Below are 27,386 nucleotides of genomic sequence, written 5' to 3' on the forward strand. Positions count from 1 at the left end.
TGTGTAGAATGGTGGAGCATGACGCAGGTCATGGGTGAAGTGCTGTGCCAGTATGAGACTATAATTTATTCATGTACCGGACACTCGTTGGCACAAGTATTTACAGCGGCATGGAGGGGGAGGGTATAAATATCTGTGCGATTTTCACCTTTTCACGCTGCTTGGTATGAAGCGAGGTTCAAAGATTAATTGTTTGGTTTCTTGATGCAGAAATCGAAACATGTTCACGTTGAAACCAAAGATCCGCTACATAGCTAAGTTATCTATTTATAAGTGATACTGACTTTTAAACATTTTTCACTATTTAAAAATTGATAAAAATTAAGTATAGAAAAAGCTAAAAAGTGTGGAGGACTAAGCGATGATTGGGTTGTGAGGTGGTTGGGGGTCCGCCCCTTTATTGTCCCTCTGTGTCTCTGAAGTTTTCTTTGAAGAGTATATTTACAAGGGAGGAATTTTCTCTGATTATTATTTTATAAAGAGAAGCAGGTGCCTACTTGTCTTTATAAAAGATATTTCATATAAGTGCTTTAAACTATTTTAACTAGGTGCCCCTTTATATGAGTGCAAATGAAAAATTAAAGGCAATTACTGAAACAGAGAAAGCGAAATGCAACACTTGCACTTGCACATTGCCTGTACGATAGTTCGTCCATGAAGCACCACGCCTTTAGTCGTGTGGCAGCCTCAAGGTCAGAAACGTGGACGTTCCATTGCAAATTGCACCACTGAAGAACAACGTGCCATAGTGCGCTTTCTGTGGGCACAGGGAGTGAAACCTGTGGAAATTCACCGTCGGATATTGATTCAGTATGGACACAGCGCCATGAATCAACGAAAGGTTTACGAGTGAGTAGAAAGGTTTAAAGTGGGCAGAACAGGTGTAACCGGCGACGGTCGTTCTGGTCAGCCATCAACATCATGCTCACAAGAGCACGTTGGCAGGGCGAATGCCTTGATTAGAGAAGACCGACAGATAATGGTGTCTCAAGTGGCTGCAGATTTGGATATCAGCTATGGATCTGCATTTGCCATAACGCAGGATGGCTTGGGATACAGGAAACAGCTTACTGATATGCACAAGCAACAGCGTGCAAAGGTTGCGACCCAGTTCCTGAGACGGTATGAAGAAGATCCGAGTATTCTGGAGAGAATTGTCATCAGCAATGAGTCCCGGAGAGCAAAAGACAAAGCATGATGAAGTAAAGGAAGTGGTGCTCTCCTGGATTCAGGAGCATTCGAAAAACTTCTCTGCAGGAATGCAAAAGCTAGTTGAACGATACAACAAATACATAAGAACATAAGCAATGCCTCTGCTGGGTCAGACCTGAGGTCCATCTTGCCCAGCAGTCCGCTCACGCAGCGGCCCAACAGGACCTGAGCAGTAATCCTCTATTTATACCCTTCTATTCCCTTTTCCAGCAGGAAAATGTCCAATCCTCTCTTAAATCCCAGTACTGTATTCTGCCCTATAACGTTCTCTGGAAGCGCATTCCAGGTGTCCACCACACGTTGGGTAAAGAAGAACTTCCTGGCATTTGTATTGAATCTGTCCCCTTTCAACTTTTCCGAATGCCCTCTTGTTCTTTTATTTTTTGAAAGTTTGAAGAATCTGTCCCTCTCTACTCTCTCTATGCCCCTCATGATACGTCATCCTGCATGGGGACTATGTGGAAAAGTGATACGGTCGTTGCCTTTACTTTTTTTTATTTACCCTCATAGATACTCTACTAAAGGAAAGGAGAGTGAAGCATTCTGAATTTGACAGAATGCAAGATCTGTGGCAGAACGTGTCAGACAAATCACATCCATCTCATTGACTGGGTGATTCAGGTCAGACAGTAAGGAATTCTTAAGCGGTCTTCTTAAGCCTGACTAAGAAAAGTCTTCAAAGGCTTCAGTTGATCCAGAATCCTGTGGCTAGGCTGATTTTTGCAAAAAAGTAAATTTGATCACGTTTCAAAATTGTGATCTTTGTTTCCCTCTATATTATCTCTATCCCTATTGTATTTTTTTCTTTAATTTTCTGTAAACCGTGTCAAGCTCTATTTTTATAGAGATGATGCTTAAGGTTAAGTTTAAGGTTATAAGCTTAAGGTCTAGTTTAGTTTAGAATGTTTCCTTTTAGCAGGGACGGTTTATCTATTGGGCAGACTAGGCAGTCATCTGGGCTGGCAGCTTCCTAGGGGCAGCAAAGCACAGCTGCAATCAGAACAACAGATGTTGACAGCCAGACTAACTCAAGAACTATCAGCAGGGAGGGTTACATATGAAACCAAGTGTAATATTTAAAAGCACGATGTTGAAATACGTGTTACCACTCAGGACTTCTTAGGAAAGGAATAATAAAAGGAGAAATTACAGGGATATTACATTTTAAGAGTCATCTTTCAACATCTGCATGGGACAGGGGAATTCACTGGAAGCGATGGGAGGGGAAATGAAATGGATTGGGGAAGTTTTTGTAATGATAGGCAGAAAATGCATAAGAAAAGGGAAGACAGTGGAAGCCCTGCAAAACTTTGTCATGTACCAAAGTATATTAGTAATTAAACCAAGTTAACAAGGACAAGCATTTATATAAATATAGCAAAACCAATCTCCAGAAGTTACACATAAAAGCTGTAGTTCCCAACCCTGTCCTGGAGGACCACCAGCCAGTCAGGCTTTCAGGATAGCCTTAATGAATATGCATGGAAAAAAAAAATGAATAAACATGGGGGAAAAAATTGGACTTATCAATTCATTGAATCCTGACATACCTCTGGACTTTTTAAGTAGCAGCAGAGGCGGTGTCCAGCTTGGCAGACACAGCATGGTGAACAGGCTTCTCCTGGCCTGCCCTGCCGGGGCCTTCCCTCTGCCATGTCACTGATGATGTCACTGGTTATGCGGCAGAGGGAAGGCCTGGCAGGCAGGCTGCGAGAAGCCTATTTACCATGCTGCCTTTGCAAAACTGGTCACCGCAACTGTTGCTGCTACTTTAGGAAGCCCAAAGATGGGTGGGGGATCGGTCGGGTGGTGCTGTACAGGGGAATAGGAGGGATGGAAAGCTGCTGCATGGGGGGGAGGGGGGATAGGAGAGAGGAAGAATTGGTGGAGATGGGATGGAGAAGAGGAAGGGAGAGATGCAACAGAGGTATAAAGGGATGAGAGGGAGATATTCTGCATATGGTGGAGGGGAGGGAGATACGCATGGAGAAAAGAGAAGGAAAAATGTTGGATATAGGGTGGAGGGCAGGAAGAGATAGTGCATAGGGAGAGAGAAAAGTTGCACAAGTTAATGGAGGGGAGGATAGGAGTGATGCTGCATAGAGGGGAATAGAGAGGTTTGATCCAGGGCACAAGGCAGGGAGAGAGAAAGATATGGTAGATAGTGGGAAAGAAACAGAGATGTTGGATATGGCAGTGGAAGGGATGGTACAGAGATGGAAGATGGATGGTGAGCACAGAGAAAGAAGAAAACATCAAATGGGCAGGAGATCCTGGCGAGCGAGTTAACAGAAGACAAACAGAAACCAGAGCCTGGGACCAACATGATTTGAATAATAAAATGACCAGACAACAAAAGATAGAAAATATAATTTTATTTTCTATTTTGTGATTACAATATGTCAGATTTGAGATGTGTATCCAGCCAGAGCTGATGTTAGACAGCGAGCGTGAGCTAGGACCTAAAAGAGAGAGGAAAAGTCTTTTTTTATTTTGTTTACACTAAAGTGCCAACAAGGGGCAGGAGAGGGCAAAGGGGGCTGGGGTGGGTGAAGGGGCTTCAAAATAAATCCGCCAGGACATTTGGAAAAAAAAACCCCTATTCGGTGGGAAAAGTGAATCGAATCAAATCAAAAAATCAATTCAATAGGCTAAATCAAATTGAATCGAAATTTTTTTCCTTGAATTGGGTAGCACTAGTAATTACAATAACACTTCTGTGTACCAAATTCCCAGTCCAGGCAGGCAGCAAAGGCTGCTCAAGCCCCAAAAGCATTTGCAAATCAATAAGTTTTAAGCTTTGACTTAAAAACAGCTAATCAGTGTTCCAAATGTAGATCCAATGGAATAAGATTCTACAGCATGGAGCCCAGGAAGAGTGGCATAGTGGTTAGAACTGCTGTCCCAGCTTCCTGAGGTTGTGGGTTCAATCCCAGTGCTACTCCTTCTGATCCTGGGCAAGCCACTTACCACCCCCCCCTCTCCTTATACTAAACCACGATAGTGGTTTTTAGCGCAGGGAGCTGCGCTGAATGTTCTGCACTGCTCCTGATATTCATAGAGTTCTTGTGAGTGTTGGGAGCAGCATGGAGCATTCAGCGCAGCTCCCTGCGTTCATAACCACTATCGCAGTTTAGTAAAAGGGTGGGGGTTAATCCCCTGGTGCCCCACGTACATTAGATAGAGTATGAGCCCACTGGGACAGATAGGAAAAAGTGCTTGGGTACCTGAATGTAAACCACTTAGGCTATAAGAGGTATTTAAATACAAACATAAATAAATTATCTTAACAGTAGACTCTCAGTTAACCAGCATTGCTTGAGAATTACTATTAAAAATAGGCCTAATTAATACTATACCTCATACTATGCCATAGTAACTGTTTGACAAACTGTCGGACGTATGGTAGGCAAAGCATGGTGTACTCGGGTGTGGCATGCCAAGTTTACACTTATTTCTGTCAGAAATTGATTTTATTTTCATTTTTATTTAAACTATTACAGTATTTCTTTAATTTTTTTTTTTTGCTGGTTGTTTGAGTTTCGATTAATAGAGCCTACTGTATGTTGTTTCACCAGTTTCTGGGAGACTAAAATCTCCTTCCTCAAACGTCAGGGTTTCAGCCTCCCAAGACTAGTGAAAAAGGTGATAAGTGAGTCTGATCGCCTTTTTTTTCTCATGGCTTTCTTGTAATGCTGGGGAAATCTGCAGTGGGCTACACTGGCCCTCTCCTTTGTGAGCTGGGCTTCCCAGCAGGTGGCGCTCGCGAACCTACTTCATGAAGCTAGAGCTAGAATGCAAGCAACCCGAGCAGGGTACAAGCCAGGCTGTGCTCGGGAACGAAGGACTTTAGGACCCAGCGGCGAGGAGGCTCTTCTAAAACAGGGAAGGAAGGCTGGAGGAACTAAAAAGTTACAAGTGTTTCTTCAGAGAGGAGTGCGGTGACTGTACGTTTCGAGCAGCTGGCACGATGAAGGGGACATCCTTTAAGGACAACTTCTGGGTAAGGCTGGCTTGGGAGCACGGGGTGGGCATGATGCAAGGAAAACACCCAGAATCAAGTTTGACAGGTCTCTGTTCAGGGAGGGGTTAATGTTTTGACTGTCAGAAAAAGAACTGGGAGGAATGGGCATTGCAAGTGTCTGCGATCCCCAGCAGCTCTCCTTATTTCTGGCATGCACTGACTGACTGGGGGGGGGGGGGGCTCAACCTGTCCTGCCTGCATGCTCTGGAGAGGATTATTATTATTATTATTTTTAGTAAAGTACACTTCCTTTTTTTTCTGTCATTTTCCTGCCAGAGCCTTCAGGGTTCTCTAGTCTGCAGCTCACCCAAGAGCTGAGTAATTCTAAGTCACCATGATCGCGGCAGAAAAAGGCTGTGTGTTTGCTTTGACTGTAGTTACTGGCTGCTGCCCTGGGCCACCACCTAGTCTTGCCCAATGGTTGGTCAGCCCCTATTTTTATCCCATTCAGACGGAGAACTGACCACAGCATTATAGAGTCAATGGGCCAGAGTCCAGTCCAGTTTCAGGGACTGGATCAAGTATTCACACACATGTCAGATTCCGGTGGATCTGTCAATTCGGTCCACACATGTTGTCACTCCACCTCTTAGAGTGAAATAGTGCAGATAGATTCACTTCAGCCCAGGAGTAAAACCCTGTAGGCCTTCAGCTGCTGCTTGAAAAAGTCATGAGCTAAATCCAAAAAAATTAATTAAAAAAAAAAAAACCCAACAACAGCCGGTTGTCTGAAAGAGACCTTGGAGTGAACTGTGTAGCTGTGCTGCTTTGCTATCTGCTGGTTAATTATTTGCTTGCTTTTTCTAGCAGTTACTGTGTAGAGTAAAACTGGAATACATAGTGAAGGCTGGTGTACTTTTATTAGGGGGGGAGGGGTTCCAGCAGCCAGTTATTTAGGGAACAACAATAGATTTTGAATTTTCAACCCACCTTCCAAACAAGAGTCAGGCTTGGTTTTTTATATATATACTAGTCTTTAAGCCCGTTACATTAACGGGTGCTAGAATATATGTATGTCTGTCTTTCTTTCTGTCTCACTCCCTGCCCTTGTGTCTTTCTTCTTTTCTTTCTCTCTCCCTCCCTCCTATTATTTGTCTTTCTTTCTATTTGTCTCTCTTTCTGCCCCCTATAGTACCATGCACAGTGAGAGCCGGGGGTGAGGAAGGCCGCCGCAGCTGTGTAACTTTTTTTTTTTTAATTTGAAAGCCGCAGCCGTGGCCGCGCATGCGCACTCGTGTTTCCGCGACGGATCAGGGAACATGACTTTTGAGTGCGCATGCGCGGCCTAGCTTTTTATTATATTAGATATATATATAATTAAATAGCTGCCAATTAGATTACTCAAACTTTAAAAAAACAGCTATTAAGTATTTAATACAAACAAGTATTGTCTTAATCAATTCATCAATTTAATCATGTCAACCACAAAGCATTTCATATCTGAAAATTAATTATAAATAACACTTTCACAAATTATCAATAATTAATACATTAATCTATAAATATTTCAGCTAGTGAACCTAGATCCCATCAACCCACATACGCCTTTCACCATTCACACACACACATACTACAGTGACTGTGATCACTTTTATCCCAAAATGGATCGTAGTTCATTCATCAATAATCATCAATTCAGAGAGGCATCAAACCGGAGGTTGTATAACAGTCTAACAAATGTAAATCGCAATTCCTTAGTCACATCCGGTGATCCCCTCTGTCCTCACAATGCTCCTTTCTTCACTTAGCAAAGCGTGTGAATGGTGAAAGGTATATGTGGATTGATGGGATGTAGATTCACTAACTGAAATATTTAAATATTTATAGATTAATTATTGGTAATTTGTGAAAGTATTATTTATAACTAGTGTTTAAGCCTGTTACATTAATGGGTGCTAGAGTAGATGTCTGTCTGTCTGGTTTTTTTTCTTTGTCTCTCTCTCCTTGGACGCTGTCTGTCTGTCATTCTTTCTGTCTGTGTCTCTCCCTGGCCCCCTGTCTGTCTGTCTCCCTGGCCCCCTGCCTGCCTATATTTCTCTGTTGCGCCATGCCTGCCTGTCTCTCTGTGGCCCCCTTCTGTTCCCCCTCCCCTCCCAGAGCAAAGCATGATTGCTATCGAGGTGGAGAGCGGCCTGCGAGGTTCGCTACAGCTGGTCGGTGAACCTCAGCAGGCTTCTTTGAAGAGGAGCTGCAGCAGTTGGTGAGTGAGGGCAGTTGGGGGGAGTTGGCACGGACCCAGACACCACGGTGGCAGGGAACACGCCGTCCTAAGTGCGCATGTGCGCTTAGGGTTTTATTATAGAGGTTGAATTTTCAGATATGAAATGATTTGTGGTTGACATGATTAAATTGATGAATTGATTAAGACAATACTTGTTTGTATTCAATACTTAATAGCTAGGTCAGTTACTGGGCAGACTTGCACGGTCTGTGTCTGTGTATGGCCGTTTGGTGGAGGATGGGCAGGGGAGGGCTTCGATGGCTGGGAGGGTGTAGATGGGCTGGAGTAAGTCTTAACAGAGATTTTGGCAGTTGGAACCCAAGCACAGTACTGGGTAAAGCTTTGGATTCTTGCCCAGAAATAGCTAAGAAGAAAAAATTTAAATTGAATCAGGTTGGGCAGACTGGATGGACCATTCGGGTCTTTATCTGCCGTCATCTACTATGTTACTATGTTATGTTACTATGTTAGCTGTTTTTAAAGTTTGAGTAATAATTGTGCATGAGAGATTTGCATACGGTGGAGGAAATAAGCCTGCAAAGCTGTCATGCATTAGGGATGTCCTGAAAGCCTAACCCAATGGTGATCCGTGGGGACTGGGAGCAAATACCAAGGTCTTACAGCATTCTTACAATTTATGTGCACCGAGATCTTGCCCAAAGGTCTTACAACCTAAACGGATACATTACATTACATTAGTGACTTTTATTCTACCATTACCTTGCAGTTCAAGGCGGATTACAAAAGAGGTTATCTGGACATTTCCAGAAGTGTTACAGAGTAGAGCGGGTTACTTCGGGGGAATGAAATGCTTCCTGCGGTGCTAGTTTGTCTTGATGGATTTCTTGGATAGCAGGGTTTTTATTTCTTTTCGGAACGTTTTGTAGTCTGATGTCGTGATCAGTAGATTGGAGAGTTGGTGGTCTATTTTCGGGGGAGGAGCACCACCGCTTCGCGCACCACTTACCCTCGCTATATCACTGATGAAGTCCCATCCTCTTTCCCTTTCATGCTCTCTTGAAAATCATTTACCATCTTTGTCTCGGGCACCTGCTCTGGGACCTGCAGCAGTTGGTTCCAGGGAAATTGAAGCTGGCCTGGCTCGATTGGGGACATGAAATTAGAAGCTGACTGAGACTGAGGGTAGTGAGAACGACTAGGGTTTATTTTTATTTTTAATTTGCTTTTTGCTTTATTTTTGTTGGGCTTGTTTAATTTTGCTATTTTTTCCCCTGCTTTTATTGTTAGGATTTTTCTTTGGGGGTTCTTTGATATTGAAGTTTTCCTTTCTGTTGTGCCTTTTACGCACCTATAGTAAGTATTGAATTTATTGTATTCCTGAAGTCATTATGCCATTGTATAGATCCATGGTGAGGCCCCACCTGGAATACTGTGTGCAATTCTGGAGGCCGCATTACCGTAAGGATGTGCTGAGACTGGAGACGGTCCAGAGAATGGCCACCCGGATGGTCTCGGGACTCAAGGATCTCCCGTATGAGAAACGGCTGGATAAGTTGCAGCTGTACTCACTCGAGGAACGCAGAGAGAGGGGTGACATGATCGAGACATTCAAGTATCTCACGGTCCGCATTGAGGTGGAAGAAGATATCTTCTTTTTCAAGGGTCCCGCGGCAACAAGGGGGCATCCGTGGAAAATCAGGGGCGGGAAACTGCACGGGGAAACCAGAAAATTCTTTTTCACTGAAAGGGTGGTTGATCGCTGGAATAGTCTTCCAATTCAGATGATTGAGGTCAGCAGCGTGCCTGATTTTAAGGCCAAATGGGATAGACACGTGGGATCTATTCACAGAGAAAGGTAGGGGAGGGTCATTGGGGTGGGCAGACTAGAGGGGCCGTGGCCCTTATCTGCCATCTATTTCTATGTTTCTATGTTTCCTTTCCCTCTTCCTTCTCTTTATATAGGTAAATGTAATTATTTCATAGGTACTGTAGTTAGATTGGTACAAAGAGGGAAATTATAAAAAATATAATTGTGGAACACGTAGACAAACATGATTTAATGAAACGGAGTTAGCATGGGTTCAGCCGAGGGAGATCTTGCCTCACCAATTTGCTTGACTTCTTTGAAGGTGTGAATAAACATGTGGATAAAGGTGAGCCAGTTGATATAATATATCTAGATTTTCAGAAAGCTTTTGATAAAGTTCCTCACTAGAGGCTCCTGAGAAAATTAAAGTGTTATGGGATAGGTGGCAAAGTTCAGTTGTGGATTAGGAATTGGTTAGTGGATAGAAAACAGAGGGTAGGGTTAAATGGTCATTTTTCTCAATGGAGGAGAGTAAACAGTGGAGTGCCGCAGGGGCTTGTACTGGGACCGGTGCTATTTAACTTATTTATAAATGATCTGGAAATTGGAACGAGTGAGGTAATTCAATTTGCAGATGACACTAAACTGTTCAAAGTTGTTAAAACGCATGCGGATTGTGAAAAATTGCAGGCGGATCTTAGGAAATTGGAAGACTGGGTGTCCAAATGGCAGATGAAATTTAATGTGAACAAATGCAAAGTGATGCACATTGGGAAGAATAACCTGAATCACAGTTACTGGATGCTAGGGTCCACCTTGGGGGTTAGCACCCAAGAAAGTGACCTGGGTGTCATTGTAGACAATACGATGAAATCTTCCGCCCAATGTGTGGTGGCAGCCAAAATAGCAAACACCTCACTCGTCGTTCCAATTTCCAGATCATTTATAAATAAATTAAATAGCTCTAGTCCCAGAATAGATCCCTGTGGCACTGAACTATTTATCCTCCTCCACTGAGAAACATGGCTATTTAACCCTGCCCTCTGTTTTCTGTCTGATAATCTAATCCACAACTGAACATTGCCTCCTATCTCATGACTTTAATTTTCTCAGGAGCCTCTCATGAGGAACTTTGTCAAAAGCTTTATAAAAATCTAGATACACTACATCAATCAGCGCATCGTTATCCATATATATATTCATGCCTTCAGAGAAGTCAAGCAAATTGGTGAGGCAAGACCTCCCTTGGCTGAACACATTAAATTGTTTGTGTATGTGTTCCACAATTTTATTTTTTATAATTGTTTCCATTATTTTGCCCAGCACTGAAGTCAGGCCTACTGGTCTGTAATTTCCCAGACCTCCCCTGGAACCCTTTTTAAAAATCATTGTAACATTGGCCACCCCTCTAATCTTCAAGTACTACAGACGATTTTAGCAACAGGTTATACAGATCACTAACAGCAGACCAGCAATTTCATGTTTGAGTTCTTTCAGTACCCTGGGATGTAAACCATCTGGTCCAGGTGATTTATCACTCTAACTTGTTTCTCCATTTTGGGACTGCTCTACCAGTTTTGAGCTTTTCGGTTTGATTTGGTTATAGCATTAAAGACCTTTGCAAAAAATGAAGTGTCAGCAATACCACATTCATGTCTAACCACCAAAGGAGGCTTGTACAATGCCAGATGTCTGACAGGCTCACATGAGATCTCTAATATTAATGACTTTTCTGCTGGTGTATCCAACTGAGGTGCCAGCATCTGCATCACAAGGAACGTAGGGCAGGAAAAGCAGGGTTACTTTGAGGACCGCTGACCCTCAGCCAACTGTGATCCTTAAGCAAACTAAAACTAAACCTTAAGTTTATATACCGCATCCTCTCCATAGAGATGGAGCTCGGCACGGTTTACAGAAACTTTAATATAAGGAGGGAAAAACATAATAAGAGTTAGTGATTATAAAGAGGGTAGCGAGATTTACATTTTTGAGACAAGCCCTGATCCGTACCTATCTAAGTTGGATTATGGCAATTTAGTACATGCAGGAATAACAGCAGGGCAACTAAGCGCTTACAAAAAGTACAAAATGCTGCGATTTGTTTATTAGGCCATGCACATATTTGTGATCATGTAACTCCTTTGTATTTGAAATTCCACTGGTTACCAATGGAATTTAGGATCAAATTTAAGATTTTGATGTTAGCACATAGAGCATTGTTTGAGTTACCACCGTTATATCTTTTGAAGTTGGTGTTATTCTATGCGCCTAGACATTTATTAAGATCTTTCAACGATAACAGAGTAGTTGTTCTCCATATTTCAAAGGTTCATCTTGTCTCGACTAGAAATTGTGCATTTTTTTATGTAGTCCTAATATTATGGAACAGTTTGCTTGTAGAACTGAGAAAGGAAGAATCTTTTCAAAATTTCAAAAGACATCTAAAGGCATATTTTTTTCAACTGGCCTTTTAAATTGATGAGATGAATTCGGGACTATAGTCTGCATTTATATAATTTTTTAATTTGTATTAATTAATTTTAAATGTCATTTATTAATTTGGATGTTATAGGATATTATGTATTTTCTATTTAAATTGAGGTCTTTTCATAATTTTGATTGAGTTATATTGTACAGTACTCCCCCGAAATTCGCGGGGGTTGCGTCCCAGGAGCACCCGCGAATTAAAAAAACAACGCGATAACTGGATGCGGTTTAGGAGTGGGGATCAGAGGCAGGAGAGGGCTGCAGGGGTGGCTATGGCACGTGCCAATGCGGGCAGTGGCGCTTACGGCTTCGACCCGGGCCGGGATCACTGGTCCGGCAAAGTGAATCGGGGGGCTGGATAATGGGCAGTGTCCTGGGTCGCGGAAGAGACAGACGGAGGATATTTTTGCGGAGGGAAAAAACCCTGCCAATGACTGGGGGGGGCGCGAAAACTGAACCGCGTCTTGGCGGGGGAGTAAACCACTTGGGTCCTTTATGGCTGTATATGCGGTATTTAAAGATTTTAATAAACATACCTACCTCCTGAATGAAGCACTGGAAGAGCCATTTGAGTACAAGAATTAAATGCGCCTGGGATTCATACTGTTAATGGATTTGCACTCGGTTGACTTAGGATAAAATTTCCAGTTTTGAGGGGAGTTTTATATTTCTTCCACTACTTCATTAGACAAAGGAGAAATGGAATAGAGAGAGTGAGCGAGCAATTTTACAGATAGAGAAAGATTTGATTTTGTCCTTACTATCATTTAATTTTTGGTAACTGAGAAAATGACTTGCATTTTGGTTCTCATATTAGCACATTCACTGCTGAGCCAGCGAGTCATTTTCTGTAACTTTTGTCTGTGGGAAAAGCAGGGTTTTCCCTTAATGCAGAGGCATTGATACATTTTCGCTTGTCACTTGGTCTCACTTGAGTTTTTATTTTCCTTTTCATTATTTCTCATGATCTCCCATAGTACACATTTTGGATTTTACATATTCTAGCTCTCTAAACCCCCCCCCCCTTCTATGAAACTGTGCTAGCAGTTTCTAGCGCGGGGAGTCGCGCTGAATGTCCTGCGCTGCTCTCGATGCTCATAGGAACTCTATGAGCGTCGGGAGCAGCACGGGACATTCAGCGCGGCTCTCTGCACACTCTCTGCACTGAAAACCACTAGCGCGGTTTCGTAGAAGAGGGGGGTTAAGTTTTCACATTTTTATCTCATTATTTCTTTTTTTTTTTTTTTTTTTTAATTCTTTATTCATTTTCAAAATTACATTAAGTGTTAAATATATTCATTCACATTAACAATAAATACATCACTTACAAACAATCATTGATACATTTCATAAATTCTTATCCCTTCCCCTTTTCCATCCCTCCCACCCATATATTCCATTATCATATAAAACATATTCATTGTTAAATATATTTTTTATAGGACGCCTGGGGAAGGCTATCAGTTAGCTGAAACAGACTGCATAGGGTTCCCTCGTTGCAGTGCACCATATAGAACATAAGAAGTGCCTCTGGTGGGTCAGACCAGAGGTCCATCGTGCCCAGCAGTCCGCTTGCGCGGCGGCCCAACAGGTCCAGGACCTGTGTAGTAGTCCTCTATCTATACCCCTCTATCCCCTTCTCCTTCAGAAAATTGTCCAATCCCTTCTTGAACCCTAATACCGTACTCTGTCCTATCACGCCCTCTGGAAGCGCATTCCAGGTGTCCACCACCCGTTGGGTGAAGAAAAACTTCCTAGCATTGGTTCTGAATCTGTCCCCTTCCAACTTTTCCGAATGCCCTCTCGTTCTTGTAGTTTTCGAAAGTTTGAAGAATCCATGCCCTTCATGATATATAGGTGCAGACCTTTGCTGCTGTAGGAGTCTACTTTGGCTGTGTGGCTTTTTCGACATGTCTATTTGCTGCTTCGCCTGTTGGAATAAACTTGTTTGATCCAAGACCTTGCTTATTTGGGGTTCTTTTTTTTCTATTTTTGTGGAACTCTGACGCCATCTGGTTTGACGTAAAGGCACAGACCATGTTTGTCTTCATTACCTCCACCTCCACTTCTCCCTCCGTATTCGCGGTTTCAGCAATTAAGATTTCGGTTATTAGCGGTTTTTAGCTTGCTGGCTCCTCCCCCCAATTACATCAGTTTACATAGAGAAATCGCTGATTCCAAGCGTTTACAGAGAATATCCCTGATTCCCGGCACTTTCTTCACCGTGTTTTGCCTCTCCTTCAGGAACAGGCCAGGTCTCCCTCCATGTTATTTGCGGTTTCACCATATTCACGATGGTTTTTAATAGAAAACAGCAAATAACATATGAAAGAGTTATTTGCGGTTTTTCTGTATTCACGGATCTGTTAATCCCCTATCACAGCGAATACGGAGGGAGAAGTGTACATTCTCTATTATCACTCACAGGAGAGAAATTCCACGTCCTCTCTCCCTGGCGTAACATAGTGACTGTCTTATGGCTTTATATAATCCTATCATTTATGTTTGTAACTGCCTGGAGTTTGGGGGGTATAAATGCAGTTACGCTAGGATTCTATAATGACAGTTGCACACACAACTGCCGATACAGAATTCACACTAACCCCCTCTTTTACAAAGGTGTGCTATGCTTTATAGCGCGCGCTAAATATTAGCGTGCGCTACACGCTAACGCGTGCATGCTATCCTATGGACGCTTTAGCGTTTAGCGCGTGTGTTGATTTAGCGTGCGCTAATCACATAGAAACATAGAAATAGACGGCAGATAAGGGCCACGGCCCATCAAGTCTGCCCACTCCAATGACCCTCCCTATCTATCTTTGCGGATAGATCCCACATGTCTGTCCCATTTGGCCTTAAAATCTGGCACGCTGCTGGCCTCAATCACCTGGAGTGGAAGACTATTCCAGCGATCAACCACCCTTTCGGTGAAGAAGAACTTCCTAGTGTCACCGTGCAGTTTCCCGCCCCTGATTTTCCACGGATGCCCCCTTGTTGCCGCGGGACCCTTGATAAAGAAGATATCTTCTTTCACCTCGATGCGGCCCGTGAGATACTTGAATGTCTCGATCATATCTACGTTCCTCGAGTGAGTAGAGCTGCAACTTCCCTAACCGCTCCTCGTATGGGAGATCCTTGAGTCCTGAGACCATCCTGGTGGCCATTCTCTGGACCGATTCCAGTCTCAGCACATCCTTGTGGTAATGCGGCCTCCAGAATTGCACACAGTACTCCAGGTGCGGTCTCACCATAGATCTATACAATGGCATAATGACTTCAGGTTTACAGCTGACGAAACTCCTGCGTATGCAACCTAAGATTTGCCTTGCTTTAGAAGAAGCTTGCTCCACTTGATTTGCAGACTTCATGTCTTCATTGACAATCACCCTTAGGTCTCTTTCTGCTTCAGTTCTTGTCAGGATCACGCACTAAAACGTTTAGCTCACCTTTAAGAACATAAGAATTGCCGCTGCTGGGTCAGACCAGTGGTCCATCGCGCCCAGCAGTCCGCTCACGCGGCGGCTCTTAGGTCAAAGACCAGTGCCCTAACTGAGACTAGCCTTACCTGTGTACGTTCTGGTTCAGCAGGAACTTGTCTTACTTTGTCTTGAATCCCTGGAGGGTGTTTTCCCCTATAACAGACTCCGGAAGAGCGTTCCAGTTTTCCACCACTCTCTGGGTGAAGAAGAACTTCCTTATGTTTGTACGGAATCTATCCCCTTTCAACTTTAGAGAGTGCCCATTCGTTCTCTCTACCTTGGAGAGGGTGAACAACTTGTCTTTATCTACTAAGTCTATCCCCTTCAGTATCTTGAATGTTTCGATCATGTCCCCTCTCAGTCTCCTCTTTTCAAGGAAGAAGAGGCCCAGTTTCTCCAATCTCTCGCTGTACGGCAACTCCTCCAGCCCCTTAACCATTTTAGTCGCTCTTCTCTGGACCCTTTCAAGTAGTACCGTGCCTTTCTTCATGGACGGTGACCAGTGTTGGACGCAGTACTCCAGGTGAGGGCGCACCATGGCCCGGTACAGCGGCATGATAACCTTCTCTGATCAGTTCGTAAAAGAGGGCCTTAGTTCACATCATCCCGGCTCCTGAATGTCTGTGACCTTTTGAGAACTTACCCATAGGTGTCCAATTTGACCTATGGTTCCATTTTGGGATTTAAATGTGGGGCCCTCTCTTTTTGAGTCCTTGAAATCGACAGGGTCGTATCGCACAAAACTGGTTTTTCCAGTGGTCATTTGCTCAGCCAGGTGCATTTCAGAGCTGCAAGCCTTTCCTTGCACCTTAACATATCCAAGACAAGAGTATCGCATCACCCAGTTCCCTTCCTTTCTCCCAAAGGTGGCCTAGTGGTTAGAGCTGTCGCCTCAGGCCCTGAGGCAGTGGGTTCAATCCCAGCGCCGCTCCTTGTGACCCATTGCCCCAGGTACTACTACGACTATTTATTATTTCTATAGCGCTGAAAGGTGTACACAGCGCTGTACATTTTAACATACAATAGACAGTCCCTTCTCAGAAGAGCTTACAATCTAATTTAGACAGGACATTTCAGGATTGGGAGATTATGGTAGAGGAAATGATACAATGGGTCTAGGGATCTGACATTTTAACATACAATAGACAGTCCCTGCTCAGAAGAGCTTACAATCTAATTTAGACAAGACATTTCAGGATTGGGAGATTATGGTAGAGGAAATGATACAGTGGTTATAGGGATATGACATTTTAACATACAATAGACCAGGGCTGCCCAAGTCCGGTCCTCGAGATCTACTGGCAGGCCAGGTTTTCAGGATATCCACAATGAATATGCCTGAGAGAGATTTGCCTGCACTGCCTTCTTGGTATGCAAATCTCTCTCTCATGCATATTCATTGTGGATATCCTGAAAACCTGTCCTGCCAGTAGATCTCGAGGACCGGACTTGGGCAGCCCTGCAATAGACAGTCCCTGCTCAGAAGAGCTTGCAATCTAATTTAGACAGGACATTTCAGGATTGGGAGATTATGGTAGAGGAAATGATACAGTGGGTCTAGGGATCTGACTTAGGGGAACTACTTACAGTATCTGCTTATTATTCAATATATTATAAACTGCTTTGACATTTGCAGAGGAAATGCAGCAGATCAAATAAAGATAACCAAAACCATAACCATTTAAACCAGTCTGTCTCTCTTTCAGCCTTCAGTGAGGCAGATAGGAAAGACACCTCAGTTTCTTGGACAAAACTCCTGAGGTGTTAAATTTCATTGCTTTCAATGAATCCTGCAGCTTTGCCAAGTTCAATGGTAAATAAAAAAACTTGTGTTAAGCTGTTTTATTAGTAAACGAGCATTTTATTGCCAATTAGTGCACGTGAGGAATTAGTCTTTAGTTTGTATCGGAGACAATGGAATAACTTGCCAAGGTCAAAAGGAGTGTCAGTGTGGTTTGGCTTCTCTGAGGCTCAGCCCAGCACTTTAACCGCTAAACTGCTCTTCAGTTCTGTGAGAAAAAAAGATTACAGGGTCCACAATATATCAACTTTCTAGTGCCAGAGTGGCTCCTATAATCTATTGATAAAAGTTATTGACGTTTTTGTAGTTTTAGGAAGGGATTTAGGGTTTAGTTAATGGCTTCCCCCCCACCCCCCTCAGTGTAGCCTGAATCAGAAGCCAAACTGGCTTCAACGACGAGACAGGAACACACAATAGGAAGTCGTGAGGACAAGATGTCAAAAATCCAGCCAAGGTTGTATAGTTCAAAAAAAGTCACTTTATTGATGAATATGTCACAATAACTCAGACTCGACACTGGCCGTGTTTCGGCATTCGTGTCTTTATCAAGAGTCTGTCTTGATTGAAGGCACCGTGAGCATTCGCACTTGGCTGGATTTCTGACATCTTGTCCTCACGACTTCCTGTTGTGTGTTATATTCAAGTGCACAATGTGTTTCCCCGTTCCTTGAGGATTTACAGTCTGAGGTAGTGTTTTTCAGTGCAAGGCCCTTGGAGACCTCTGGGATGGCCTTCATTATCAGTCTGGCTTTTTTTTTTCCTGATGCTTTCTGCTACTCTACCCAAGTTCACAATAGAAAGGGGGAAGAGCCATGTGCTCGAAGGCATTGCTCAATAAATGAAGAAAATGCACTGGGGGGAAAAATGCTTCAGTACCTAAATGTGAAACCGCTCACACAACCTCCATTGGGGTCAGGTCAAAAGCGTGCCGGGACAAAGGCGCGAGCAGACAACTGAGCGCAGCATGGAGGCGCGCGCCGAAGAAAAAGACTGTTTTTAAGGGCTACGACGGGGGGTATGGGCCCCCCCACTTTACTTAATACAGATTGCGCCACGTTGTGGAGGCGTTGTGGGGGGTTTGGGGGGTTGTAACCCCCACATTTTACTGAAAACTTAACTTTTTCCCTGTTTTTAGGGAAAAAGTTACATTTTCACTAAAATGTGGGGGGTTACAATCCCCCAAACCACCCACAACGCCGCCGCGATATGTATTAAGTAAAGTGTGGGGGGGTCCCCAACAAAACCCCCCGTCGCAGCCCCTAAAAACAGTCTTTTTCTTCGGCGCGCGCCTCCGTCTTGCGCTCAGTTGTCGGCGCGCACCTTTGTCTTCCGCGTTACTGTCTATGAACCCCTCCATTGATGGTCGGTATAGAAATAATTAATAAACTTGCAAATGCCCAGCTCCTTGAGGATCAGTGGCTTAGTAAATGGGGGGGGGGGGGGGGCGGACTTAGGGTAACCAAACTCCTAGATTTACTCGGACATGTCCTCTTTTTCGAGGGCATGTCCGGGCCTTCAGATGGCTTTTCAAAACTCGGCACTGTCCATGTTTTGAAAAGCAGATCGCGTCAGGAGCTCCCGACCAAGATGAGCAGGCTGAGGGGGGCAGGGCTATGGGGTGGAGCTGGGGCATGGCGAGGGTGTAATGAGATGGGTGAGCCAAGGGGGGGGTCTATGGGTCTGGATTTTACATATATAAAATATGGTAACCCTAGACAAACTGCCTCGGGCGCCGTCTTGGTGGGGGTGCCAGCACCTTTCCTCTCCACCCCTGCTCCTTCCCACCCCTCCCACACCATGCGTCTGCCTTCCCTTCCTCCCATACCTCTAGCTTTTTGCCGGCACGAGCAGCAGCTCCAACCTGCTGCTCACACCGGCCTCGGCGCTTCCTCTGACATCACTTCCTGTTTGCGGGACCAGAGGGAGAACCGAGGCTGGCATAGGCAGCAAGCTGGAGATGCTGCTTGTGCTGGGGAAGTTAGAGGTATGATGGAAAGGGCATACATGCATCAGGGGACTGGGGAAATTGTGGGGGGGCAGAGAAGAGGATATGGGGGGTACCACCCACCCTCGGTATGCCATTGTTGAGGATACACCCAATAAAATGTTTGAAGATAGGCTGGAGGGGTGGATGTCATTGGCACATACAAGGCAGCCGTGTTGTGGCCTCTCATGGAAGATTTTCACTGGCTCTCCTTCAGTTCATTTGGATCCAAAGTAGCCCCTGCTTAAGAAATAGTGAAGACCACTGGGCTAAGGGGACTTTTACTAAAGCTTAACATACACTAACAGATCTAGCATGTGCTAAATGCAGCATTTCCTATGTTATACGTATAGACCAGGGATCTCAAAGTCCATCCTTGAGGGCCGCAATCCGGTCGGGTTTTCAGGATTTCCCCAGTGAATATGCATTGAAAGCAGTGCTTGCACATAGATCTCATGCATATTCATTGGGGAAATCCTGAAAACCCGACTGGATTGCGGCCCTCAAGGAGGGACTTTGAGACCCCTGGTATAGACCATTTGGCACTTATCAAATGTTCATTGGCACACGCTAAGCTTTGGTAAAAGGTCCCCTAAGTTTGTAACTAAAACAATGGAGGATTAAGGACTTGCCCAAAACCACAAGGAGCTGCCGTGGAAACGACTTGGGGTTCGGCTTAAGTAGGGTTACCAGATTTTAGTTGACTAAAATCCAGACCCATCGCCCCCCACAGGCCCACCCAGTTCTGCCGGGTTTTGAAAAGCCATCCGGACATCTGGTAACCCTAGGGTGAAAATTTGTCACCGTCCCCATTCCCCCAGATAACCGTGGGAAACCATCCTGTGTCATTCAAAATGTCTCAATCTCAGTTCTTCTACACCAGCATTTTTCAATGCAAGGCTTGAGGGTCTGTGGTTGTTCCTGTTCATACTCTGATTCTTCTCTCTCTCCTTAATGACATGGGATGGTTTTCCGCTCCTCGGGGATGTTGATCCCAAGTAGTAAAACAGATTTTATGCTGCTTATTCTAGGAATAAGCAGTGGATTACCCCAGGCCATCTCAATAAAGGCCTATGGACTTAACTCTTTTAGGAAATTAGCCAAAACTTTTTTAAACCCTGCTAAGCTAACTGATTTCACCACATTCTCTGGCAACAAATTTCAAATTTTAATTACACGTGTGAAGAAATATTTTGTCCAGTTTGTTTTAAATCTACTACTGTATTTAGTAGCTTCATCACATACCCCCTAGTCCTAGTATTTTTGGAAAGAATAAACAAGCGATTTACATCTATCCTTTTCACACCTCTCAGTATTTTATAGACCTCTATCCAATGGTGTAGTAAGGGGTGGCAGATCACCCTGGGGCGCCGTCAAGGTGGGGACGCTGGCACCTCTTACATGCCACACTCGTGTCCTCCCTTCTCTCGTACCTCTTTAAATCTTCGCCAGCACGAGCAACTTCTCCGGCCTGCTGCTCGCGCAAGCCTGGCTTCCCCTCCATGAAATTACTTCCTAGTCACTCAGTCAGGAAATGACATCAGAGGGAAAGCCAATGCCAGCATAGGCAGCAGGCCATGGGGAAGGGAGGGTGTGGTGTGGGGAAGGAGCAGGGGGTGGGAAGAGGAGGACGCAGGGGTTTCACCGTCCTAGGCACCTCCTACCCTCACTATGCCACTGCCTCTATTATATCACCCCTGAGTCATCTCTTCTCAAAGCTGAACAGCACCATAGCCTGTGCTGTCTAATATGAAGCTGCTGGAGGGATTTTTATTTTTTAGAAGAGCTTGAAGTTTACCTCTGTGAATGTGTCAGTACTGGATATAATATTTTTTGGGAGGGGGAGGGGGCTCCACGCCTCCTCTGTACTGATCAAATCTTATTTTTGATGGAGTGAAAAATTACAGAGTCTAGGGGACACTCGATGAAGTTACAAGGTAATACTTTTAAAACCAATAGGAGGAAATATTTTTTCACTCGGAGAATAGTTAAGCTCTAGAACGCATTGCCAGAGGTTGGGGTAAGAGCGGATAGCGTAGCTGGTTTTAAAATAGGTTTGGACAAGTTCCTGGAGGAAAAGTCCATAGTCTGTTATTGAGAAAGACATGGGGGAAGCCACTTCTTGCCCTGGATCGGTAGCATGGAATATTGCTACTCCTTGGGTTTTGGCCAGGTACTATGTCCTGGATTGGCCACCGTGAGAACAGGCTACTGGGCTTGGATGGACCTTTGGTCTGACCCAGTAAGGCTATTCTTATGTTCTTATGGTTGCCTTTCTGCAAGATTGCAAAAAAACTTATAGCCTCCCACAGGTTCTTCAAACACCTGATTTTACCCAGATCCCCCAAAAGGACCCATCATGCTTTGACTCCTTCCTCTATCTGCTGATTTCCCCTCCTCATCCCCTAAACAAATTGATCTGGCATCAAGTAGATTCCCTTCAATTCCACCTCTTCCAAGAAATTACCATGGTGTATGGTGGCACCCATAATCCCTCGTGTGTACCTTCAAGAAGAGGCAAAGTGATGTGCACTCACTCTTGCCTGCATGCCGCCTTCTTGGGCAATGGAAGCGTGTAATTCTGCTCGGTGAATCCTGGGATGCATCATGTGGGGTCAATCTACCAAATAAAGGAATCTTTCCTTTATTTCAGTGGTCTCAAACACACGGCCACCAGGTCCTATTTTGAGAACCTTGGTATGTTTATCATAATTACAAAAGTAAAATAAAACAGTTTCTTGATCATATGTCTCTTTAGCTATAAATTACAATATTATGATTAAGACTTAGCGGGATAGAAAATTCAAAATAAACTTGGAAACTTGGAACTTGTGACCTGAATTGACCACTGTTGGAAATAGGATACTGGGCCAGATTAACCATTGGTCTGAACCATTATGGCTATTCTCATGTCCTTAGGTAAATTCCAAATCCCATTTGCTATTTGATATACTTCTAATCAAAACAGAGAATATGTAAGTGGTTTACAAAGTTTAATAAAATTGAGGGGGTAAGAAAGTCAGCCAGCGACAAGGTCACAAACAATAGGGAAACATAAGAACATAAGAATTGCCGCTGCTGGGTCAGACCAGTGTCCATCGTGCCCAGCAGTCCACTCTCGCAGCGGGCCCTAGGACAAAGACCAGTTCCCTAACTGAGACCAGCCCTACCTGCGTACGTTCCGGTTCAGCAGGAACTTGTCTAACTTTGTCTTGAATCCCTGGAGGATGTTTTCCCCTATTACAGCCTCTGGAAGAGTGTTCCAGTTTTCCACCACTCTCTGGGTGAAGAAGAACTTCCTTACGTTTGTACGGAATCTATCCCCTTTCAACTTTAGAGAGTGCCCTCTCATTCTCCCTACCTTGGAGAGGGTGAACAACCTGTCTTTATCTACTAAGTCTATTCCCTTCAGTATCTTGAATGTTTAGATCATGTCCCCTTTCAGTCTCCTCTTTTTAAGGGAGAAGAGGCCCAGTTTCTCTAATCTCTCGCTGTACAGCAACTCCTCCAGCCCCTTAACCATTTTAGTCGCTCTTCTCTGGACCCTTTCAAGTAGTACCGTGTCCTTCATGTATGGCTACCAGTGCTGGACGCAGTATTCCAGGTGTGGGCAAACCATGGCCTGGTACAGCGGCATGATAACCTTCTCCGATCTGTTCGTGATCCCCTTCTTAATCATTCCTAGCATCCTATTCACAGTGTTTGCCACCGCCTCACATTGCGCGAATGGCTTCATCAACCTGTCTACCAGCACTCCCAAGTCTCTTTCCTGGCGGGTCTCTCTAAGTAACGCCCCAGACATCCTGTATTCATGTATAAGATTGTATCTCGTGTGGCTGAATGCCACTTGTCCCTCTAAGAAGTTGGATGCCAACCATAAAGAAGGGACCTCCGGGCAGTGAAGGAAATCAATGGACAGAAAACCCCAAAATGATAAAAAGGAAGCAGAGCCAATTAGAATACACTTTGAGTTCACTTGCAGAAGGAAAACTGAAGAGGAGTTCTCCACTGGTGAAAGGGAGGAGCTGAAAGATATGAGTAACACCCTTCTACAAAGTTCGCAACTGTAGGAGGACAATAGCTTCAGTACAGAATCCCATGTCTTTGCAACAGAAAAGTGATTTCAATATTGAAGTGCAATGAAATTTTTTTGGTACAAGCCATGAAAAATTACCTTGTGACAGAACTGGTGGAATGATGAAAAGATTAGCAGCTACAGCTAGCCATCAAATGACCAAATATTGACACCAAAAGATCTATTCAACTTCTATGACAAGAACATACATGGAATTAGATAAATATTTGATCACATAGAAGAAATTGATGAAAACAAGAAATTTCAAGATGGCGGCAAGAAAGCAGCACAATAACTGAAACTAGCGATCATCATAAATTTGTACCACTCAACTCAAACACCATTCGTGTGAGCAAAGTGTCAAATGATACTATTTATTTTGTGGCCAGACCTTCCAATAAGGACACTACAATTCCAATCTTGAGAATATCACAACTGTTCCCTGGTTATTATATTGCTTGCATTGAAGAAAACAAATGCTATATTAATCAGGTTTTCTATTCCGCCTTTACCTATTTAGTTCGAGGTCGGATTACATTACAAGATGTTGGGTCGGTTACCCAAGAAGTTTGACACACATTCAATAGAGTTTCTGGTACAAGTAGGTCAGTACAGTTATTAATACAGTCAAGTCATAGTTACAAATACATATTTACAAGGCCAAGTAGAACATCGTTGGCTCATCATTATGTCCCAGGAGTTGCATAATTGTAAAAATAGGCTTTTACAATTACCATTTCAGTTATTTCCGCGTTGGCTCCCTGTCTTGGTAAAGAAATGTTTTAAAAAGTTTTCTGAACCTGAGAAAGTCACAAGATTATGGTGTAAGTTGTAGTTGGTTCTAGCATTTTACTAATTGATATTGGGTAGCTAAGGTAATTTGCCTGGTAGACTTTATATTGTTGCGTGCTGGGAATTTTAAGTAGAAAAGAATTCTGGTGGAATATCTGTTGGAGGCAACCTGAAGTAGGGTGGCCAACTATTAGGCAGTTGGGGATATTCCTTGTCAGGATCTTAAAGGCAGTGATGCTTAATTTAAACTTGATCCTTGCGGTTATGGGCAGCAAATATAATTTCATATAGTAGAGCTGTGGGTGTCCCAATTTCCATAGTCCATATATGAGTCTTACTGCTGCATTCTGAACTAGTTATTGACGCGATAGCAATGTTTTAGAGCAAAGAACTAGTGTTACATTTCAGTAGTCTAGTTGAGATAGGATTAGGGATTGCACTAAAATTTGGAAAGCCTCTGTTTCGGAGTATTTTCTGATGGATCTTAGCTTTCTGATCACAAGGAAAAATTATTATTGGTTGTACGTGGCTCTTCATGGATACCTAAGGTGATCATACGTCCCGTTTTGAACGGGACTGTCCCTTTTTTAGATCTCGTTGTCCCCACGCACAGCTTCGGGACGCCGAAATGTCCCGTTTTCAGGGACAGCATCCCGAAGCTGTCCGTGGGGACAACGGGACAGGCGATCGCTTCCCCTCCCTCTAGCGCCAAAGCCAAAGTCTGCCTCCCCGACCGTCCCCTGCTGCTGCTGCCTACTGCCACTTCAAACACCCCTCCCCCCCTGGTTTTGAAGACGACGTTGGACCGGCACGCTTAACTGCCCTGTTCTCACTCCCTCTAACGTCGGCCCTGCAGCTCCGGACTTCCCCACACCTGCTCCCCCTCAGATCGCTATTATTTTAAATGTTATGGCAGCCGCAGAGCTGTATCCATCAGAGGAGACTTCTAACCTTGGCCTGCACTGAAACTCTTCCTGCAGCAGCTGCCCACCTAGGCGGGAACAGGAAGTCGCTGTTGCAGAAAGAGTTCAGGGGCAGGCCGACGGCAGAAGTCTCCTCTGATGGATAGAGCGCTGCGGCTGCCATAACATTTAAAATAATAGCGATCCGGGGAGGGGGGAAGCAGGTGTGGGGAAGTCCGGAACTGCAGGGGAGAGTTTTGCTGTACCCAACTGGAGGGAGAAGGAAGATGAGGGAGGGAATGAAAGGAGATGCCAGGGCTTGGAGGGAAGAAAAGATGCCAGGGCATAGAGGGAAGGAGAAGATATGCCAGTCCAAGAGAAAAGGAAGGAGGAGATGTCAGAGCATGGAGGGGGAGGGAAAGATGGAAGAAAAGGAAAGGAGAGAGATGTCAGGGAATCAGGGAAGGGATCATGCTAGACCGTGGGATGGGAAGGAAAGAAAGGAGAAGAGAGAGATGCCAGAGCACAGGGAACGGGGTGGTGACAGAGAGAGAAAAAAATGGAGAGGTGGCAGAGCTGAAATCAATCATGTACATAGGAGAGAAGGGGCACAGGATAGATAGTTTATGGAAGGAGCATAGAAAGAGGGAAGATGCCATATGGAAGAGAAAGAGGGTGGACACTGGATGGAAAGGGCAGAGAGGGCAGTAGATGGAAGGGGTAGAGAGAGGGAGACAGACACTGAATGGAAGTTTGAGGGCGAGGGGGAGCAGACACTGGAAGGAAGTGGGGAGGAGAAAGAAAAAAGGGCACATGCTGGATTAAGGGAAGAGGAAAGAGTTAGATACTGGAAGGGGTGAGGGAAAGAGGTGGCAAAATATAGGTAGACACAGTGAAAGAGGGAAATTGAGGACTGAATAGTAAAAAAGAATTTAGACAGAGGCAGAAAATAAATTGAGAAGGAAGACAAGGGAAGAACAGAAGGAAGGGAGCGGAGAGAGAGATGCCAGAGCAGGGGGGGAGGGGAGGAGACAGGTAAAGGGGAGGCAGAGAAAGGGTGGGTTGTAAGCAGATTAGAAAGACCTCAGAGAGAAAGGCCTGGACAAAAGGGGAAAGACAGGAGGCAGATGCAGGACTATGGGACAAGGGAGGGAGAGAGGGAGAGAGAGGGAGACCTGGAACAAAGGTACAAATGAGAACTGACATTGGATCTGTGGAGGGTAATAGAGGGAAAAGAGAGATAGACCTGGACCCAAAGGGGATGGGGCTGGATTGTGAAAGAAATGTTGGATGCAAAAGAAAGAAAGATTGGATGCACAGTCAGAAGGAAGTGCAACCAAGAGACTCATGAAATCACCAGACAACAAAGGTAGGAAAAATGATTTTATTTTCAATTTAGTGATCAAAATGTTTCTGTTTTGAGAATTTATATCTGCTGTCTATATTTTGCACTATATTTGTCTATTTTTCTATAGTTACTGAGGTGACATTGCATATTTTAAAGTAATCTGCCTTGACTTCTATGAAAAACCCCCGAAACCCATAAATGATAATTAACATTTTCTCTGCGTACACTGTGCTTTGTGTTTTTTTATAATATATTTTATGTTTACCATTATGAATTAATGATATTGTGTGTACATGAAAATGAATGAAAGAAATTGGGGGCGGGGCTGGGGGTGGGGCTAGGGCGAGATTGGGGGCAGGACTGGATATTAATAGATGTCCCGTTTTGATGAAAAAAATAAATGGTCACATTATGGATACCCCAAGATTCAGGATTGTAGCTCTAATGGAAAGTCTGTGTCATCTACTGTAATCCTTTGAGCGTAGCTTGGGTCAGTGGAGGGTCCTAGGCAAAGGCCAAATTACAATAGCAAATGCAAAAGAGATAAAGGAGAGGGGAAAGCACAAAAGGAGAGAGATCTGTGCTCACCATGCAGAGAACGAAAGAATGTAAAAAGCAACCCAAATTAGCTGAAGGGAAGGCCTGAGCCATGAGAAAAGTCTTAAGAGAGGAGGAAGGAGCAACAATCAAGGTTAAATCACTGAAAGAAGAGATCAGATAACATGAAAATGGTAAAGAAACTTGCAGTTGCAAAGGTCAAAAACTTACACCAGGTGTGGATCTTATTCAAAAATACCTTCCTGGAAGCCCAGACCAGATATCTTCCATGTATTAAAAAAGAAGACAGGAAGACAAACGGCAGCAAGTGTGGTTGCCAAGTGAGGTGAAGGAATCTATTAGGGCTAAAAGAAAAATCTTTCAGAAAGTGGAAGAAGGAGCCAAATGAAAATAGGAAACGGTATAAGGAAGATTGTATGTCTTGCTTTGAGAGAACAGTTTTCTATATTCAGCATCTGCAAATTTTGTAGCATTTTTCAGGAACTCCGGGCTAGGTGCACTAAAGTGTCCAATTGTCAAACGATCGTCACTAAACCAGTTTAGCAACCAATTGTCTAACGATTGTATTTGCCGACCCGATGCCCAAAATGGCTCACTGCGTGGTTTTCCGTGTGGTCTTACATTCTCCAATTCTGGCATGCAAATGAGGTCATTAATATTAAAATCAGGCATCCGATCAATGTCCTAAACTTGCATGCCAGAATTGGGTTGGTAGAACTGACCTGGAAAAGCCAA

The 27,386-nt window shown here is 44.1% G+C and overlaps 1 protein-coding gene across 2 annotated transcripts in view; it reads left to right on the forward strand.

The window, feature by feature from the left end:
• The first annotated feature begins 5,107 nt into the window (after positions 1-5,107).
• PSTPIP2 (proline-serine-threonine phosphatase interacting protein 2) overlaps positions 5,108-27,386 on the forward strand; it is a 151,049-nt gene continuing 128,770 nt past the window's right edge. For both annotated transcript variants that reach the window (XM_033935170.1, XM_033935178.1), the window contains exon 1: positions 5,108-5,215. In XM_033935170.1, coding sequence (XP_033791061.1) covers positions 5,183-5,215 — 33 coding nt within the window. In that variant the 5' untranslated portion in view covers positions 5,108-5,182. The remainder of the gene's footprint in view (positions 5,216-27,386) is intronic.

Source organism: Geotrypetes seraphini, chromosome 1, assembly GCF_902459505.1.
Source record: "Geotrypetes seraphini chromosome 1, aGeoSer1.1, whole genome shotgun sequence".
NCBI classification, from domain to species: domain Eukaryota; kingdom Metazoa; phylum Chordata; class Amphibia; order Gymnophiona; family Dermophiidae; genus Geotrypetes; species Geotrypetes seraphini.